We start from the raw sequence: 18,061 nt of genomic DNA on the forward strand, positions 1-18,061 counted from the left end.
ATATTCATTCTCATCTGCGTTATGTATTGCTGCTTTCATGCTGTTGCAAAAGACCATATATTCCCCCAGTGTTTAAAATGTTTAAGCATCTAGCCCTCTATGGAAAAAAAAAATTCTGACAAATTTTTTAATTAAATTAAAACCATTCCCTCTGTCAATTTTTTCTTGGAATATCAGATATGCAGATACAGAAACTATATAAACGGATGCTAATTCCCATTTATCATTCACATTTGGTATCACATACATGCAGTTACTGAGCCAAATTCTTTGGGTGCCCAAACTTCTTTAAGGAATCAGTTATATATACTTAGGAGGAGATGCATACATTAGTTCAAGCCACCAGAAGGCATATAGTAACGCTTTCAGTTCAATAAAAACTCATGAGTAGTGACATTGTTCCAAGCAGTGGGGGAACAAAAATGAATTTAAAAGAAAGTCTGAATGCTCAGAAGCTGACATGACAGTCAATACACAGCGTGAAAGGAGATTTGGAAAGGCACCATCATAGTATGTATGAACTATATTTTGAAAAAGAACACAGGTAGGGAGACTGTATCAGTCCAAAGTCACCGCATCATGGATGAAGGGGTACCCGCTGAGCTTTCAACTCTAATGCAGGTCCAGCAACTGTTCTAAATTAAGTCAGACTCCACCATTATGTGTTTATAAATACATCCATCATGGTATAATCAACCTGTTTTCTCTAGTGCAAAAGTAATGTATATTTTGTGTATATTTATTTATTTTGGTTTTTTTGTTTCCATTTACCTAGAAACAATATCGAACTTTAGAGATGTAGTAACTTCTAATTCCTTTTCTAATGGTATCTTTATTTATAGCTTAGCTTAGTCTATACTCCCCAATACTTCCAAGTTTGAGGTGTTTGGGGTAAATGTCTCATTGACTGTAAAATTAGGCATATAGGATAAAATACTGTAGAATAAGAGATACACATCTAAACTGGAAGTTGACAGACTTTCTACCTAGAGGGTTAGCCAGTAAAACTATTCAGCTTTACAGGCTTCATGGTCTCTTGCACAACTTCTCAACCCTGCTCTTGTCATTCAAAAGCCATATATCATATATAAATGAACAAGTATGACTGTATTTCCAAAAACCTTTACTTCAGCAACCAGGCTACAGGCCAGATTCGGTTCAAAGGCCAGCATTTGCTGACTTTTGGTTTATACTACAAATTTAGTTCTTACAGATACTGTGATGGAAAATTATACTATTAGTCTTTATCGACTCTAATAGATTTCATTACCAGGGCAATTTGTGAATTTCTGTACTCTACTCAATACTTTCTCTACTTAATGGAATAAAACTCTTTCTGGCCATCTTAAGTAGCTATATAAATGTCTCCTCATCTGGCTCTCTGACTTTATGAGAAGAATGAAAGCAAGAGCCTAAACGAGTCTTTGTCCCTTCTAAATCAAACATTTTGGACTCAGATCTTTCTTGAGGGAACACCATGTGAAACATTAATTGTATTTGACTAACAAAAACAGAAGTTGTCCACTTTCTCAGATGAACTAAATGTCCTGATTAAATCTGAGATCAGAGGATCATCAAAAATAAGTCAAATGCTCTATCAAATACCATAAATTCTAATACATCTTTTCCATAACACTCAAGGTTAACTGTTTTAATTCTGATCTCCCTATAAAAGACAAGTGTTAATACGAGGAAGCATTTTCTTTCCTAAGATTTCAGGACCTGTATTTTTCTTCTTCTTTTCCCTATCTGTATTTGTTAGACTATTCCACATGGTAAGAAGTAGAGACCTGCTAAGGTCATCTTGGTTAAAGGGGGTTTATTTTAAAGCAACATGGGAAATGATGAGGATAGGAAAAAGTGTCAGTAACCAAGCAGCCAGGTCAAAAGAAGAACCACAGTATCATTCATCATTTTTTGAAAATAGTAGCTCTACCCTGCTGTTAGCACCTCTGGTAATCTAGTCCCAGTTCCAACGGTCTCTCCTGCTTTTCTCTCAGTTCTTCCCATTCCTCTTACTTCCAATTTTCTACTTGGCTTATAGCTAATTCTCTCTTCTTCAGCTTCTACTGCCTCAGTGTCCCTGTTACTGTATGTTTTCTACTGATTGCTTGCTCTGCTTATCTATTATTATCTCAACACACCTATGTTTCTTATTTGAATTTCATAATGGAGAGGAATTGATTGGGCGTATTAGTTACTACAGAAAACAGAGATTCTGTACCAGAATACCCCATAGATACTGACCAAGAGGGTATCTTTTGTTCTGGTACCTGTTACTGGATAATCAGATGTGGTACAAGTCATAGGATAATGTAATATAATGAATGGACACCTTTGGGTAAGAAAAACCTCAGAAATAAAATTGTGTCCATCAGAGTCAAGCATTATGTCCTATGAGGTATGCACTTATTAGTCCATGAAAATATTTGGGGAAAAATTTTTCCTTTAGAAAGACTAAACAAATTCTATAATTTTTAAATATGACTTTCTTATAAACAGGTGGACTATTTGTCTAAATTCAAGAACAAATTCATTTTCATTTGTTGATGTGATTATTTAGAATTAATTTACCTCTAGAGGTCGGAAAAGTTGTATCTATTTTTGTTTTGTAATTTTAATAAATTTAAGTTTTGAATGACTCAGGGAATTTGGTTATTTGAGACTTAGCAAACTTTTAGGTTCTTTGTTTTTGAATGTTAAGAAAAGTACATGCTGATGCTATGATTAATGAAGACGTAGGTTTAAAAAATATTGGGAGGTCCTTTATATGTTTGTGTTTGAGTAACAGTCTATAGTAGTCCATGACATTAGAGCAAATGTTATTACACATTGATTATATTATCTATATCTTACAATAATTTGTTGAAAATGTGAAAGGAAAACATGGCTAGGCTTGAAACAGTTAATAAGTGAATTTTGTGCTGCATTAAAAAATTCATATCGAAATTATGCTTCGACTTGTAAAATCTTGCAATCTTTTAAACCATTTTATTACTACAATTTAAGAATAATCAAGGAAGGATATATACACATGTAAAACCCATTTCACATTTCCATTTAAAATGTTCATGTATTTATCTATCTTTAATTGGAATCATTTTTCTAATTGGCATTCCAAATAAAAGTACTATTTTTCAATACTTCATTAAAGAGGGTAAATATCCATGCTTATATCTACAGAAAATATGTTATACAATCCATAAACACTATAGTAGCTATGTAAAATATGTCTGTAAATACTCAGTGACTGATCACTTCTGCCCAAGTCAATTCCAGAAGAACTCCAGAATGGAGAGGAATTTGGATACATCATCATGCTACGGCCAGTTGGCTCAACAACCTGGACCAAGGCAAGAGTACCATCTGTAGAATCGTCAAGGTTTGTTTACAGAAATGAAAGCATCATTCCCCTCTCTCCCTTTGAAGTCAAAGTGGGGGTGTATAACAATGAAGGAGAAGGAGCCCTGAGTACTGCGTCCATTGTCTACTCTGGGGAAGATGGTAAGTTGTGGTCAGCAAATGGAATGGTCCTCTTTAAGACTGTACATATATTTTGCACTTGTTTACTGTGAACTACTCTGCTGAAGATGGTCATATCTTTCTCTGCATGGTAGAACCCCAGCTGGCCCCAAGGGGAACTTCTGTTCAAAGTTTTTCTGCTTCAGAAATGGAGGTTTCATGGAATGCTATTGCCTGGAATAGAAATACTGGAAGAGTTCTGGGTTATGAGGTAATCCACATTAATATGACTTTCCATATGAATATGCTAGCTAGCAATACCTCTGTTCAATAGTCCTGTACTACTAACCTAATTTTTGGTATATAATAGTGTATGTCTAAAGCTACAGAGGGGATCTTAAGAAAGCCAATTAACAAACATTAGCATTTTTAAAGTAATCAGCAGTCATACTTGTTTCTGGGAGAAATGTAAGCATTTAATCTTCAATGATTTTAAACCACAGAATTTCACTGGAAGACCCGTTCTATGAACAGGTCTATGAAAAAAGTCATCTTGGAAAAGGCAGCTAAGTGATAAAGAAAAGCCTAGAATCTCCTAAACCTGTCATTTATAGTCTATATAGAATAAAGCAAATCACTTCACATTTAGGGGCTTCTTTTTCATTAGGGGTTGAGACTTATTAATCAATTACTATTCCTTTGACATAAATCTAATGATTCGCATAATGAGTAATCAAGTTTATTTTGGAATTAGAACAAAAGCATGATTATGCCTTGTTCTTTTTCATTTCCTTTTCATATGAACCCTCTTTTCCAAACAGAAAGTTTTACTAACAAGATAAGTGGCTGCCACTCCAACCCTAGAATGCCTTACCTCTTATCTGAACCCAATTTCCTTCTCAAAGCTCATATCTAGTCTCCCTTGCTCTTTGAACTCTTCCCTGATTACTCCCTGGTGTTATCTTTCTTCAAACTCTTATACATTTTTTCCCATATCACTTTTTTGGAATGCACCCTTGGCTTTTGTACTCTAACATCCTAACTACATTATAATTATAAGGGGCTCAAAGGTAGGCATGATACTTTTTTCTTTCTTGTATTTCCTATGTGCCCAAAATAGTGCTAATGAATAGGACAGGCTCAGTACCAGTAGAATTATTAATTCATCCCTGCGTCAAAGAACTCTGGAGGAAATGTCAATAGCAAAACATTATCACTTCAATCTTTGATTGATGGTATGAATCTTGTTTTGATACGACTTATTTGTTAAATAATTTTAATGCTGTTAACTTTAGATATCTCATGAAATACTTTAATAGGTAACTTAAAAAAAAAACCAAGTTCTCCAATTTCCATTATGAGTTGGAAAATTCTTTTTAAAAATTTCTTCTCTATAAATTTGGGACTTTGATGATTTTGTTGTCGTCATAAAGCCATTTTAATTGGAAAATATTCTCATTTATGTTCCCTGCTGCTTCCCATATGCCAGTGTTTGACGGCTGTTAGGAAATTAAGTTGTTTATTCTTTGTTTTGAATGAACAGATCTTATACTGGACAGATGACTCCAAAGAATCCATGATTGGTAAAGTTAGAGTCAGTGGAAATGTCACAACCAAAAACATCACAGGACTCAAAGCTAACACTGTTTACTTTGCTTCTGTGAGAGCTTATAACACTGCTGGGACAGGGCCTTCAAGTCCCCCAGTCAATGTTACCACCAAAAAGTCTCGTAAGTATACACTCACACTGCAGGAACCAAGATTCACCTATAATTAGAAACTTTGCTTTGCTCAATCTTCATTTCATTTCTTCTACCTTATTATTTTACTGATTGATTTATTTGGTTAGTGGGTTTGTCCCTTAAATATGGATAATTGTTCAAACTTTCTGGTAATAATCAAAAAGAACTGTTTGGATCATTTTGGAATTGCAAAAGAGAAAATAAATTAAGGATACAGATGAAAGACAGAGAATATAATGTTTAAGAACACAGGCTCTGATGCCCTCTCCCACCTTGAGTTCAAAACTTGACCTCCCATCCTTAGAATGTTAAATGGTTATTCGATCTTTCAGGTCTAACATCCTCATCTGTAAAATGAGGAAAACGTTGTACATATTTTCTCACAAGGCTTTACTCGAGTTTGAGAGAGATAACTAACAGTACATCTTTAGTAGATGATTAGTGAATATATTTTTTAATTTTAAGTATAGTTGATTTATAATGTGTTAATTTCTACTGTACGACAAAGTATTCAATTACACATATACACATATCCACTCTTTTTCAGATTCTTTTCCCACATAGTTTATTACAGAATATTGGATAGAGTTCCCTGAACTATACAGCAAACTCCCACAGACCATCCACTCCATAAATAATAGTGTGCATATGCCACTTGGTTTGGTTTGCCACTTGAGTTTTGATGTGATCCTAACACTGTCAGACACCTAGGTCTTTCCTTCTAGGATATTTTATCACTGCAGTTTACTTGAAAGCCCCTGAAACCCAAGAATTAACCGTTTTGCTTCTTTTTACCTCCCTTAACAATAAGCTAAACGTCTTTCACATAGATAGAGTTTGCTAAATAAAGGATGAATAGTTGATTGCTGCTGAATTTTGTCCTATGAGTGGGTCTGGTATTGAAGAAATATTCAACATGCAGTATTGCAGTATAGTACAGTGGTAACTGGAAATGGTCTGATCCAATATGACTTAGTCGGAGCTGGTAATTTGTACTGTCTATAAGTGCATAATATCTACATATACTGTAGATGAACATAAATCGTGTTAACGGGCTTTTTATTTATTTATTTATTTTTTTCATTATAGCTGGTTTACAGTGTTCTGTCAATTTTCTACTGTACAGCATGGTGACCCAGTTACACATACATGTATACATTCTTGTGTGTTAACAGGCTTTTAAAAACATATCCTTTGGTCTCTAAATCCTGATGAAAAAGAGTAACAAATACAATTGCTAAATTTTGAGAATGACTAAGACATGAATACACTGCTACTAACAAGCAGTAAAAACAGAGATTGCCTTTAAATATTGTACCTTCCCCCCCGCCACCCCGTGTATTGGGAAAGGATAGGTGGTTGAAAAGAGCTTGAAAATCAAGTATGCAAAGTTGTTGTTTTTTTTCCTATATACCTGCATACTTCCTATGTCTATAAGAATTTAGGAATCATCTCAGTTACTAGGTCCTTGGATTAGAGAGTTCACTATTCACTTGTGTCCATATCTCCAACCAGAAGCCAGAGACCTTTGTTCCAATTGTGGGTACATCACTGACTCATTCCCTGATACAGGACAAGACATTCCATTTTCCTGGTTTAATTTACTTATTTATTAAACAGAAACTTTCTCTGCCCTCACTATTTCCCCAGTGAGGCTCAAATGAAGCTCTGATTATAGAAGCACATGGGAAAATACAAGGTGCTCTGGAACTGCTAAGGAGGAAACAAACAAATGAACAAAAAAGCCTCTAGTATAATAAGGGAAGAGTATGTGTGAATCAATGATTCTTAAACCAGCTCTCCCTCAATGCCCATAACTTGAAATAGACTAGATCATAAGTGATCCTTAAGAATCAACTATCTAGAGATGCTATTCTATTCCTCTTCCTGCTTACCCCATGTTGACTAAATTGATGAAGTCATTGCCATATACCTGTATGAAACAATTTGCTTCTATGGCCTTTCTGGAGTCTAACCTCTTTCAGTTAATCTGCAAATGCAGACTGAAATCTCGAATCAATCAGTGGCCTTAAATTTGCCCAGACATTTCCTTCTTGCTGAGAGATGCCAAACTCACCAGAAATTCTTGTGTATAATTCAGTTTCTATCTCAGGCAAAATCAAGGGTGAATAGAAATGTGTAAAGATAATATCAAAAAAAAAAAAAAACAAACCTAGCAAATCTGACAGATCTGTGACAAACTGACAGGCAGTTTAGAGCAGTTGTTGAGGAAATATTCAAGCCTACTCATGGTACATGCAATCCCACTGACCAGTTTAAAATGGGTTGAGATTAGAACAAGAAACTAATTATCAAAAAGATACATCTATTTATATATAGACTATTTATCTATATAAAACCATGTACATACATACACACACACACACACACGCAGCTGTCCTTCGGTATCCAAAGGGTATTTGTTCTAGAAACATCCACAGATGCCCAAGTCCATGATATAAAATATCATAGAATTTGCATACAACCTACATATATCCTCTTTATACTTTAAATCATCTCTAGATTATTTATAATATCTAATATAATGCAAATATTATATAAATAGCTGTAAATAACAATGTAAATACTGTGAATAGCTGCTAGCGCAAAACAAATTTAAATTTTGCTTTTTTGGAACTTTCTGGAATATTTTTTCAAATATTTTCAATCTAAAATTGGTTGAAGCTGCCAATGTGGAACCCACAAATATGCAGATACACAGAGCCACCTGTACATACATACACACATTCATGTACACTTATGTGTATATATACATATATGTGTGTATATATATGTACACATATTGTAACATTAAAAAACATTTTTCCTTTAATTCAAATTTTCCAGTTTGATTGTCCATGCAACCTAAATCAACCATATAATGGTTTGTACTAATCTATTCATTGAGTTTAAGCTGAAAGCTTGTTTTTGACATGGTAGCACCAGGTATAGTCAATACACCTACTCAGTCCTACGAATGGGCAGACTGAAATTTGTATTAAATACCAAGAACATTATTAGTGGTTTATATGAGTATTCACATGATTAGCATCATCAAAGAGTGGGGGCATATTCTATGAAAACAATTTAATTAACAAGGTGTAATTTGATCCAAGATATTGTGGTAGAATATATTTGCTGAGAGAAATGTGAGAAGAGAGCCAGAAAGTATAAAGTGAAGTTGGGTTTCTTTACCATCCATATTCTTTCTTGATTATTGTAAATAAAAACCCTTGTAATTCCTAATTTCTTTCATAAAAACCTTACTTTGCTATCAATAAAATAGCAAAGTGGTTTAAGAAAAAATTTGGCTTTCACCAGCCTATGTGTCTCAGTGTTTTTATCAAGAGTCAACAAGGACTTGAGAATAAGAAAGTTCTACAAGGCTTCATCTCATATTTGAATACGAATCAAACCTCTAATTTTATTTTTCAACATTCTTCATTATAGACATTGTAAGAACAGAATAGAATCTTCTATTCATGTTACCACAACTTAGTGGTTTAAAGCAATACAAATTTATTATCATACACTTCTAGAAGTCCCAAGTCATGAGTTTCACTGGCTGGAAAACAAGGTGTGGGCAAGGGTTGTACTCCTTGTGGAAGCTCTAGAAGAGCACTTGTTTCCTGCATTTTCTGGATGTTATAGACCACATATACCCCTTAGCTTGTGGCCTTTTCCTCTTCACTTCCTGCCTATTGGACAGGGTGACTGTATGGTATAAGCTGTGTTCAGGGGATATATTTTTAATTTTTTTCCTGTACAATTTTTTTTTTTTTAAAAAGCAACTCATCAAATTACCTTGCAATGGTGTGTATTTGTTTCTTTTTTTAGACTGACCTCATTTGGCATTGTTCAATTTGAGTAACTTAAAGTTATAAGCTTATATAAATCTCAAATTGTTTATTAAAAATTCCAGGAGCATGGTATCTTCAAATACTACTCTGACTCTGACCCTCTACTTCTGTCATCACATTTCCTCTGACTCTATGCCTCCTTTTTTCCCTTATAAGAATCTTGGAATTCTATGAACTCACCTGCAGAATCCAGGATTATTTCCCAGTGTCAAGATCCTTAACTTAATCAAACCTGTAATGTCCCCTTTCCCATATACAGTAATGTATCCACAGGCTTTGTGGATTAGGATCTGGACATGTATGAGAGGCCCTTATTATGCCTGTTATGGTTATAAAATACTGAGCACTCATGTCCTAAGCCCAGTGTTAATGCTCTACATATAATATCTCATTCAAATACTACAAAATATCAGGGAATTTGGTATTTTAATTCCAAGACACGATAAAACTGATTCTTAGAAGGGTTCTATTGTGGCACCCGTTGGACTAACACAGTATGAACATGGACTCTGAAGCTCTTGATCCCATGAACACTTGCTAGCTTGTAATCTTCATCTTGAACAAATCTTTCCTCTGGACTCTCAAATCTTCCATCCAAACCTTCAACTGCCTTGAGATTTTCTTTCTTAAAATGGAATCATTCTCTCTTCTAATTCCAAAAATTCATTGTCTCCTCTATTTGAGAGAACAAAGACTAGAGAAATGTGTACAAGAACTTTCATAATCTTTTCTACTGATTTATAAATTTTTCTTTTAGTATATTTATCTGTTTATAGGCATGGTGGGCCACTGCAAACTGCAAGAATACATGAAATCAGGTAAGCAAGTGATTCAGAAGATCAGTAAGTCAGGCTCTGCGAGATCTTAATGAAGAATGTGATGGAAAGGAATTTGGGGACAGATTATGACAGATCTTGTACACATTTCTCTAGTCTTTGTTCTCTGGAATAGAGGCAACAATGAATTTTTGGAATCAGAAGAAAGTATGATTATATAACTTTGGCCCATGTGAGAATATTGTTGAAAAGAGCTAGAAAAGGACTTCGGAGCAAAAGAAAGTTGGGTGTGAATCCCAGCTCAGACATGAACTGTGGGACAAATCTAATTGCTTGATAACTCAGAATGCATTTTCTTGTCTGAAAAACAGATGATTATACTTTCCTCTAGAGTTTGCTCTGAGAACAAAAGGATATAACACACACCAAAGTGACCCAGAGGCAGCCATATAGTGAGAGCTCAGTATATGGTAATGGGCATTATTACATTTCTTCTTCAGAGATGATTTCACTTTCTTTGCATTTATTAAAGTAGGAAAGCATAGCTACTTTCTACTTTCTTTTTCTTTATAAATTTGTTGCAGAAATTTTCTTCAAGGGCCATTAAAGGACATCCAAAACAGAGAAGTGGTTTTAATGAAACAGCAAAGAGCTCTGATTCCAAGTGTTATCCCTAGATATAACTTTGATTTTCTATGTCCTTGAGATGACACCAAGATTATCTCTGAATAGTGGTGACAGCAAAAAATCCTGTATCCATCACACACTCATACTGCCATTGTCTATATTTTCCATCTGATGTTTGATCATCCACTATAAATTCTGAGGAAGCAGAGCTCATATTTTCCAAAATCTCATCCAATTCTGATTGGAAGACAGAACCTTTTCCTGGAAATATGATGAATCAACCAATCGCTCTAGTGCCTTCAATGAGTCAAGCACAGGGTTAGATGCCTAATGGAGATTAAAACAAGCAAGAGCCCTGCCTTTGGCAATTTCTCTTTTAGTGGATAGACAACTTAAAATAAGAAAAAATAAAATGAAATAATCAAATTATAAAAAGTACTATGAAGAAAGTAAGAGGCTGAGATATACCTAAAGAGCAGCTATATGGGAAGGCTGTATACTTCAATATGACATAAAAGAGAAAAAGGAACTAATGGACAAAGAAACCTCCAAGCAGAAGGAATGGCATTTGCAAAGCTTCAGAGTCTTTGTTATTATTGTTGATGGAGATGATGATAGCCTTATGGTTTTTTAAAAAGTAAATATCAGTGATTTAACATTAAGTATCATAGCTTAGTGAAAATGATGTCTTTCTAAAAGACAACTGAGGAGCACTGGAAATATAAATATACTGTGATCCACACAGACTCTGCTTAAATGGAATTTAAATTTACAACTAAAGGGAGAAAAACATTTACATCAATTCCAAGACCAAAGAGGAACTAAAAAGCTCTGCTTACGCAGACAGAAGTATTCAGACCAAGTAACAGAAAATGTTTGCAAATTTTGGTTCAATTTGGCCCCTGACGTTGACGGACCAGCATTCTGTACTAGATTTTTCTTGCTGTAAATAATGCAATCAATCCATATTTAGACATAAAGGAAGCATTAAGCTTTTATTTCATCTTGCACTTATGTTCTTTCTCTCTTTTCCAAATGTCAACCCCATGCTGTTACTTAGAAGTGTAACATAAGAAGTTGTTTTTGAATTGAGTTCATAGTGTGAACTACAGTTGAATATAAATGCCATCTACAGAAAAATTGATCACAGGGAAGCCATTAGAGCTGCAGAGGGCTAGTTTAATGTTGCTCTGTCATTTGATTAATAGAAAATGATTTACTCTTTGGAAATCACCTGGAAAATTTTTCAAAAAATTAGGGAAATGCTTGTTTGTCAAATTTACCATTGACCAACTAGAACAAAATCCATGGCTTATGTTTCTTATTATCCATATGACAGTGTTATGGTTTTTCAATGAAACAGAAATTTCAGTTTCATTGTAGATATTGGCAATCCACTTTAATCAAGTACCTCCAACTCATGAAACCAGAGCTATTAAAAGTCTTTATAATAAGATGATGGCTTTCTAAATACCTTTTAGAAACTTAAAAAATATGTGTATATTTATAGATATATTAGACAGAATGGATTGGCAATGGAGTCACACTTGTGGATAAAGATAAAAAAGCCATAGACTATGAGAACATCCCAGATAGTTAGCTGAGACTCCACCACTTTATATGCCTTTCAAAAACCACATAAAAAAGCCCAAGTAAGAACAAAATTATTAATGGAAAATCTTGAATGTACCCTAATTATATTTAAGAAGTGAATCATTTGCAAACTTTGGAACTATGTGATTAGCAACAAACCACACTGAACATAATTGAAAAATTGATTATGTTGCAACACCACAGTGGAGAACTGCAACTCTCAGGAAAAAGAATTAACAGTTACTGAGCTAACCAGTAAACAAGCGAAGGACAGTTCATATTTTATTTCATGGAAGCTAAAAATCCTAAAAACTAGGATATTTTAGTCTCATTCCAAAGACTGGGAAGCCAGGCCTCTTGAAAGAAACTGCATACAAATTTAGGTCTCTCTGACTTCAAAGTCCAACTCTTTCTGCCTCCAAAGTAGCAAGAGAGGTAAAGAATTCAAATAATCCACACCAAGAGCTCATTCCTGATAGAACTGTTCTCATTTTTGTCCATGGAATGCCTTAACTTCTGCTCTGGTAAATGAAGAAATAAATACAAATATTTCAGTATCACTGACACAGCCACTGCTTCTATTAGTAGAAGCCAGTACTGCCTCTCAGCTTGGAGCTTCATCAATGGATTCTGTGTTGAAAAGAATACTTTTTATCTAGCTGTATAAACAAATAGAACAGGCACAGCAATAGATGAAAACTTCAGAATCCATCACTGCCAGTGACAACAAACGAGAGATTTTATATTTTCACTGTATTGATTATATGATGTTGTTTATGGCAATACTTTTGCTTTATGAACAGAGATGAAAGAAATGTGTCACAAAAGTATACTAGATATTAAAACTGGTTTCTTGTGAGTTTTTTGTTTGTTTGTTTTATTTTTTTAAAATGGCCATATTCGAGGTATATGAAAGTTCTTGGGCCAGGGATTGAATCTGAGCTGTAGCTGTTACCTATGTCACACCTGCAGCAATGCTATATGTTTTAACCCACTGCACTGGGCTGGGGATTGAACCCTCACCTCCTTAGTGACCTGAACTGCTGCATTTGGATTCTTAACCCATTGTGCCACAGCGGGAACTCAGTGAAAATTTTTATATCTTTTATAGCTGAGAAGATTAGAAAAGGCACTTTGAGATAAGTTGAAGAAAAATTTATAAAACTATAATCGTTGTCAATAGCCCTTCAGAAATAAATGTATGACAAGCATTTAATGAGTTCTTACTAAGTGAAAATTTCTCAGGCTTTTAATTATGATTGAATTTATATTGTCAAGAAATGTACAAAGGCATAGTCCATCCAAATGGCCTGTTAGTTTCATAAGTTTATATGGCTTGGCTATAGGTTTGGCCATGTCAATTGGCCTTGATTATACAAGAGTATAATGAATTGACAGGCCTCAAAGAGTCACCTACGGATCTGCCCACAGCCCAGTACATAATTAATATGATCTGAGAACATCACACAGGACTATGAGAGTTTTTGTCTAGCCACATATTGCACAGTTATTTATTCAATGTTTATGAAATGCATGCCTCTTCTTATGTGCCTAGCACCATGAACGGGTCTGGTAATACAAAGCTGAATAAGACATATGTTCTCAATAAATTTAAAGAGACACAGAGCATGAATAACTATAATTCAGTGTTATAAATCCATAATAAAATATCAGCTGAGCCCCATGGGCACAGAGGTGGAAACATTTATCTCTGTACTATGTCCCAACTGAAATCTAAGTAACTAGGTGAAAAACAGCAATATCCCAGTGGCTTTGGGCAGGCAAGTAGCTGTGTGATAATGCAGTGTTGGATGTCCTGTGACACTTCCATTGATGGGTAAGACATTACATAGCAGTTGAGTTCAAAAATCTAAGAGAAATCATTTTAATTTCCATCAGTGTTATAATGAGTTAAATATAATGTTTATTCAGTCTCACAAATTCAAACAAGATGACAAAAACATCTTGCTGGGTAGTTTTATCTTCACCTCTGCTCTCAAGCTGGATTATTTTTAATCTTTCCAGTTTCTTAAATCTCAAAAATAATCATGCGGCCTCAAATCTTCAAGAAGCAGCATGTTGTCATGGAGAAAAACTAGATTAGAAATCACGAGACCAGGATACTGACTTGACTCAGCCACTCATTAGCTGCATACTTTTCAATCAGCTGACTCCCAATCTGGACCCTATTTTCTTAAATCTAAAATTTTCCAGTGTGTACCAGATCCATTACTTTAGGAGGCCATTTCTAAATATGTATTCACTTACTTCCCAACACCTTTCTCCAAGAAAATATTAATTTCAGGGAACTAAAAGCCACAGCTTGGATTTAGAGTAGATATATTTTGAGATGATCACTCAGTTTGTAATGATTTTTCATTCTCAGGGTTCCTACCAGCTCCAGTTATATTAAGTGACATGCATCTTTCTTACTATATAGCCACAAAAGATTGGGCTAAGACAGAATATGACCAAATGAAGCCAATCATGAGCTTTTACCTGGAACTTCTAGCTTAGACTATTTTTGGACAGAGGAGGTTTTAAACTTCAATTCTGGTGAACAGACATGATTTCTGCCACAGGCACTGAAAACAACAAACAGGTGGTCTATGGCACAATAACATGCAGCCAACACTACTGTGAGAGGTTGAAAGAGGAACTTTCCTTTTGGACATTTTTTGTTTTTGTTCCTTCTGAGGCTCTGCTGAATTCCACAATGAATTTTAAGATTCCCCATATATATTTCACACTCTACTACTAATATTTTGTTTAAAACATTTTTAGTTGCTTCTGTTACCTAGAGCCAAAGAATCCTAATACATGATTAAAAAGTATAGGACTACTAGGAATGAACACCTCTGTGTCAATATATGTAAAACATTTGCAGCCTGAGTTTGTCTGAGATTCTCACTGATTGTTGGCCAAATGAAACCTAGATAAAGGGGCCCTACATCTATTTATATATGGTAAAGAAAACAAACTCAACAGTGATTAATAATTAATTCTGGACATGTAGCACACCATAACTAATTCATAAGTTTGTCACAAAAAAAATTTTGAAATGACCAGAATTTGAATGAATTTGCTCACTCTTTAGAATTAATATGATACTTCAAATGACATGGAAAACATTTTAGCTCCTTCTATGTCAATTATCCAGGACTTATTTCCCCTTTTCCTCCTGACGGGCCATACAGTAACCATGAGCTAATTAATGTTCATTTGGATCTTTGATTATCTTTTTAAAGCTCCAAGTCAACCACCAGCTAACATTGCCTGGAAGCTGACAAATTCTAAATTATGTCTAAACTGGGAACATGTAAAAACCATGGAAAATGAGTCTGAAGTATTGGGTTACAAGGTGAGTATTTATTTATTTTTCCTTAATGATATCAATTAACTAACTTACTTAAGGAACCAGAAACATCAGAACCAAATAAGAAATAAATTTTACACATATGGAAATATAGGGATTTTTTTTCTAATGTTTTCAAAACACTTAGTATTTCTGCTTTTAAATTCTTCATGGAAAAACTTATATTCTTAGGTCAGTAATGTGTCTTGGAGTATTAAGAAATTAAACTTTAGAGTATGCAACATTTTCCTTCAAGTGACTCCCCTTGTCATCAAAAGACAATGGTGTGTGTGTGTGTAAGTATATGTGTATATGTGTATATATACACATATGAGATGAGGGTGAGGACAAAAATTATATTCAAATAGAATTTCTAGAACTTAAGCTATAGTATGATATCATCTCTTAATAACATAAAAGGAATCCAACAAGAGTACAGTCAAATACTCAGAGCTGTAGTTTCCGTTGTGGCTCAGTGGGTTCTGAACCTGACTAGTATCCATGAGGATACAGTTTGGATCCCTGGCCTTGCTCAGTGGGTTAAGGATTTGGAGTCACCACAAGCTGTGGGTGGGCTGCAGACACAGCTCAGATCTGGCATGGTTGTGGCTGTGATGAAGGCCAGCAGCTGCAGCTCCAGTTTGACCCCTTGCCTGGGAATTTCCATTGTTGAAGGTGTGGCCTTAAAAAGAAAAAAAAAAAAAAAAATACTCAGAGCAAATCATTTCCATCACTGATAACGAACATCATCTCTTGGCAAATGCATAGTATTCAGACATTTGAAACGGGTCCAAACTAACCAAGAACTTTTCACAGCAGTCTCCAAAGACAATGCCTCAAACCATGTAATTAATAGAGATAAACCTATTCTCATTTTGGAAGCACTGGTCAAAATGAAAATCTTTTTCTTAACTAAATTAAAAGAAAGGGCATAGGCCAGATATTTCCATCCGAGGGGTAGAGCATTTACAGTGCTCAGTGTTATAGTGTTCTGTAAGAGTTTCTGAACCTCAACATGTCCTTTTCACTTGATTCACCATTTTATTTAGATTCTATACCGGCAAAACAGACAGAGTCAAACTCATATTTTGGAAACAAACAACACATCTGCTGAGCTTCTGGTTCCATTTGAAGAGGACTACTTGATTGAAATAAGAACAGTTAGTGATGGTGGGGATGGAAGCAGCAGTGAGGAAATTAGGATTCCAAAAATGTCAAGTAAGTTGAATCACCATTGCTGTTGTAGATTTTGAATACAGACAGCTGCCAGTATGAAATCTGGACTCTATGAATCTTTCCAATTCTTTTTTAAATGTTGGGTGAAAAAATAAAAAGTCTATGTTTCCATTTTAATTTGAGAGCAAAAGGGGATAAATCAATTTTCTTTAACTAATCCCTCAAATTTGCAATGTGCTTGCATATTACAAATGGTATTATTTTTCCTCATTTGAATCAAAAAAAAAAAAAAAAGAAAAGAAAAAAAAAATCCACCACAGCTCACAACTCTGTGTCATTGGTGTAGTCTTCATTCTGTTGTTACGAAAAAAGCCCAGAAAGTTTTCCCACAGGTACTTGCAGGCTTCTGAGTGCAAGGATGGCAAATATTAAACACATGTATACATACCTCTCTTCCTATATTCATGACAAGGGTAATCAATTGTGACTTTCATACTGGGCTGAGTTAGCACTTTCATATCCTCTCAATATCATATCCTAAGCAGATCACACCAATCAGTCATATTTAGCACATAATAATAATTTATTTTTCTGCTTTAAAAGAAACACTCACTCATCTACCCGAAGCTATGCCTGAGTCTAAGTCATAATCCATCATGTGCTGGCCAATCCTACTCCTCCCTTTAATCAGACTTGGACAATTTAGGCATTTTTTGAAAACATTTTTACATTTAAAACAGATTATCTTAAGACAGGGAACTGAAGACACTTTCTAAAATTAAATATAATGTAAGTGAAACAAGTGTACTAAAATTTGCTATTAGAAGAGAAATAATAGTAAGCCTTTTGGCTCATGAAGAATTAATCCAACAAGTAATTTTACTTTATCTCAAGACATTTTGTTTCATTTTTTTTTTATATTTTTCAGGTTTGAGTTCCAGAGGAGTTACAGTCTTACAACCTGGTGTCTATTTCCTGCCAGTTGCCATTATGATTTTTTTTTACTGTTTTGCTATTCAGTCACTTATATGATGAATAAAACCATAAATCTTTTGAGTTTTTTTGAAAGCAGATCATTCTGTAAATAAGCTTTCCATTCCCATTACAAGATACATTCTTAATACAGACTTGTTTGGAGAGAAAAAAATGTGTATTATTAAGGTCTTATAAATATGGTACATTAATAAAACTATTTCAAACACCTTGGAATTTTAAAGTTCATACATGATTACAGACATTCAGAGGATGCCAAATTAATGCATGGAGTTGTCACTACTATGGCTTTTAAGTAACTTATATGGAGAGAATAAAGAACTCTCTTGATATTGATCATCAATATGACCCAGACTGCAGTTACCATAGCTAAGATAAACATTTTTTACATGCTTCAGGTAATTTACTTTAGTATTAAAAATTTTCACCCTACTTGGAAATAAAACATAATAACAATTCAAGCTATTTCAAAGCATA

General features: G+C 34.4%; 1 protein-coding gene across 1 annotated transcript in view; it reads left to right on the forward strand.

Moving 5' to 3' along the window:
- CNTN6 (contactin 6) overlaps positions 1 to 17,794 on the forward strand; it is a 295,431-nt gene extending 277,637 nt beyond the window's left edge. Inside the window, 7 exon segments of the mRNA XM_084989161.1 lie at positions 3,270 to 3,504; positions 3,618 to 3,733; positions 5,006 to 5,192; positions 15,309 to 15,421; positions 16,465 to 16,633; positions 17,520 to 17,587; positions 17,589 to 17,794. Coding sequence (XP_084845287.1) covers positions 3,270 to 3,504; positions 3,618 to 3,733; positions 5,006 to 5,192; positions 15,309 to 15,421; positions 16,465 to 16,633; positions 17,520 to 17,587; positions 17,589 to 17,630 — 930 coding nt within the window. The 3' untranslated portion in view covers positions 17,631 to 17,794.
- The last annotated feature ends 267 nt before the right edge of the window (positions 17,795 to 18,061 follow it).

The sequence above is a fragment of the Sus scrofa genome, chromosome 13, assembly GCF_054392235.1.
Source record: "Sus scrofa isolate SSC_HxYL_T2T_F1_AM1 chromosome 13, Sscrofa_HxYL_maternal_Yorkshire_Landrace_v2.0, whole genome shotgun sequence".
In the NCBI taxonomy this organism is placed as follows: Eukaryota; Metazoa; Chordata; class Mammalia; order Artiodactyla; family Suidae; genus Sus; species Sus scrofa.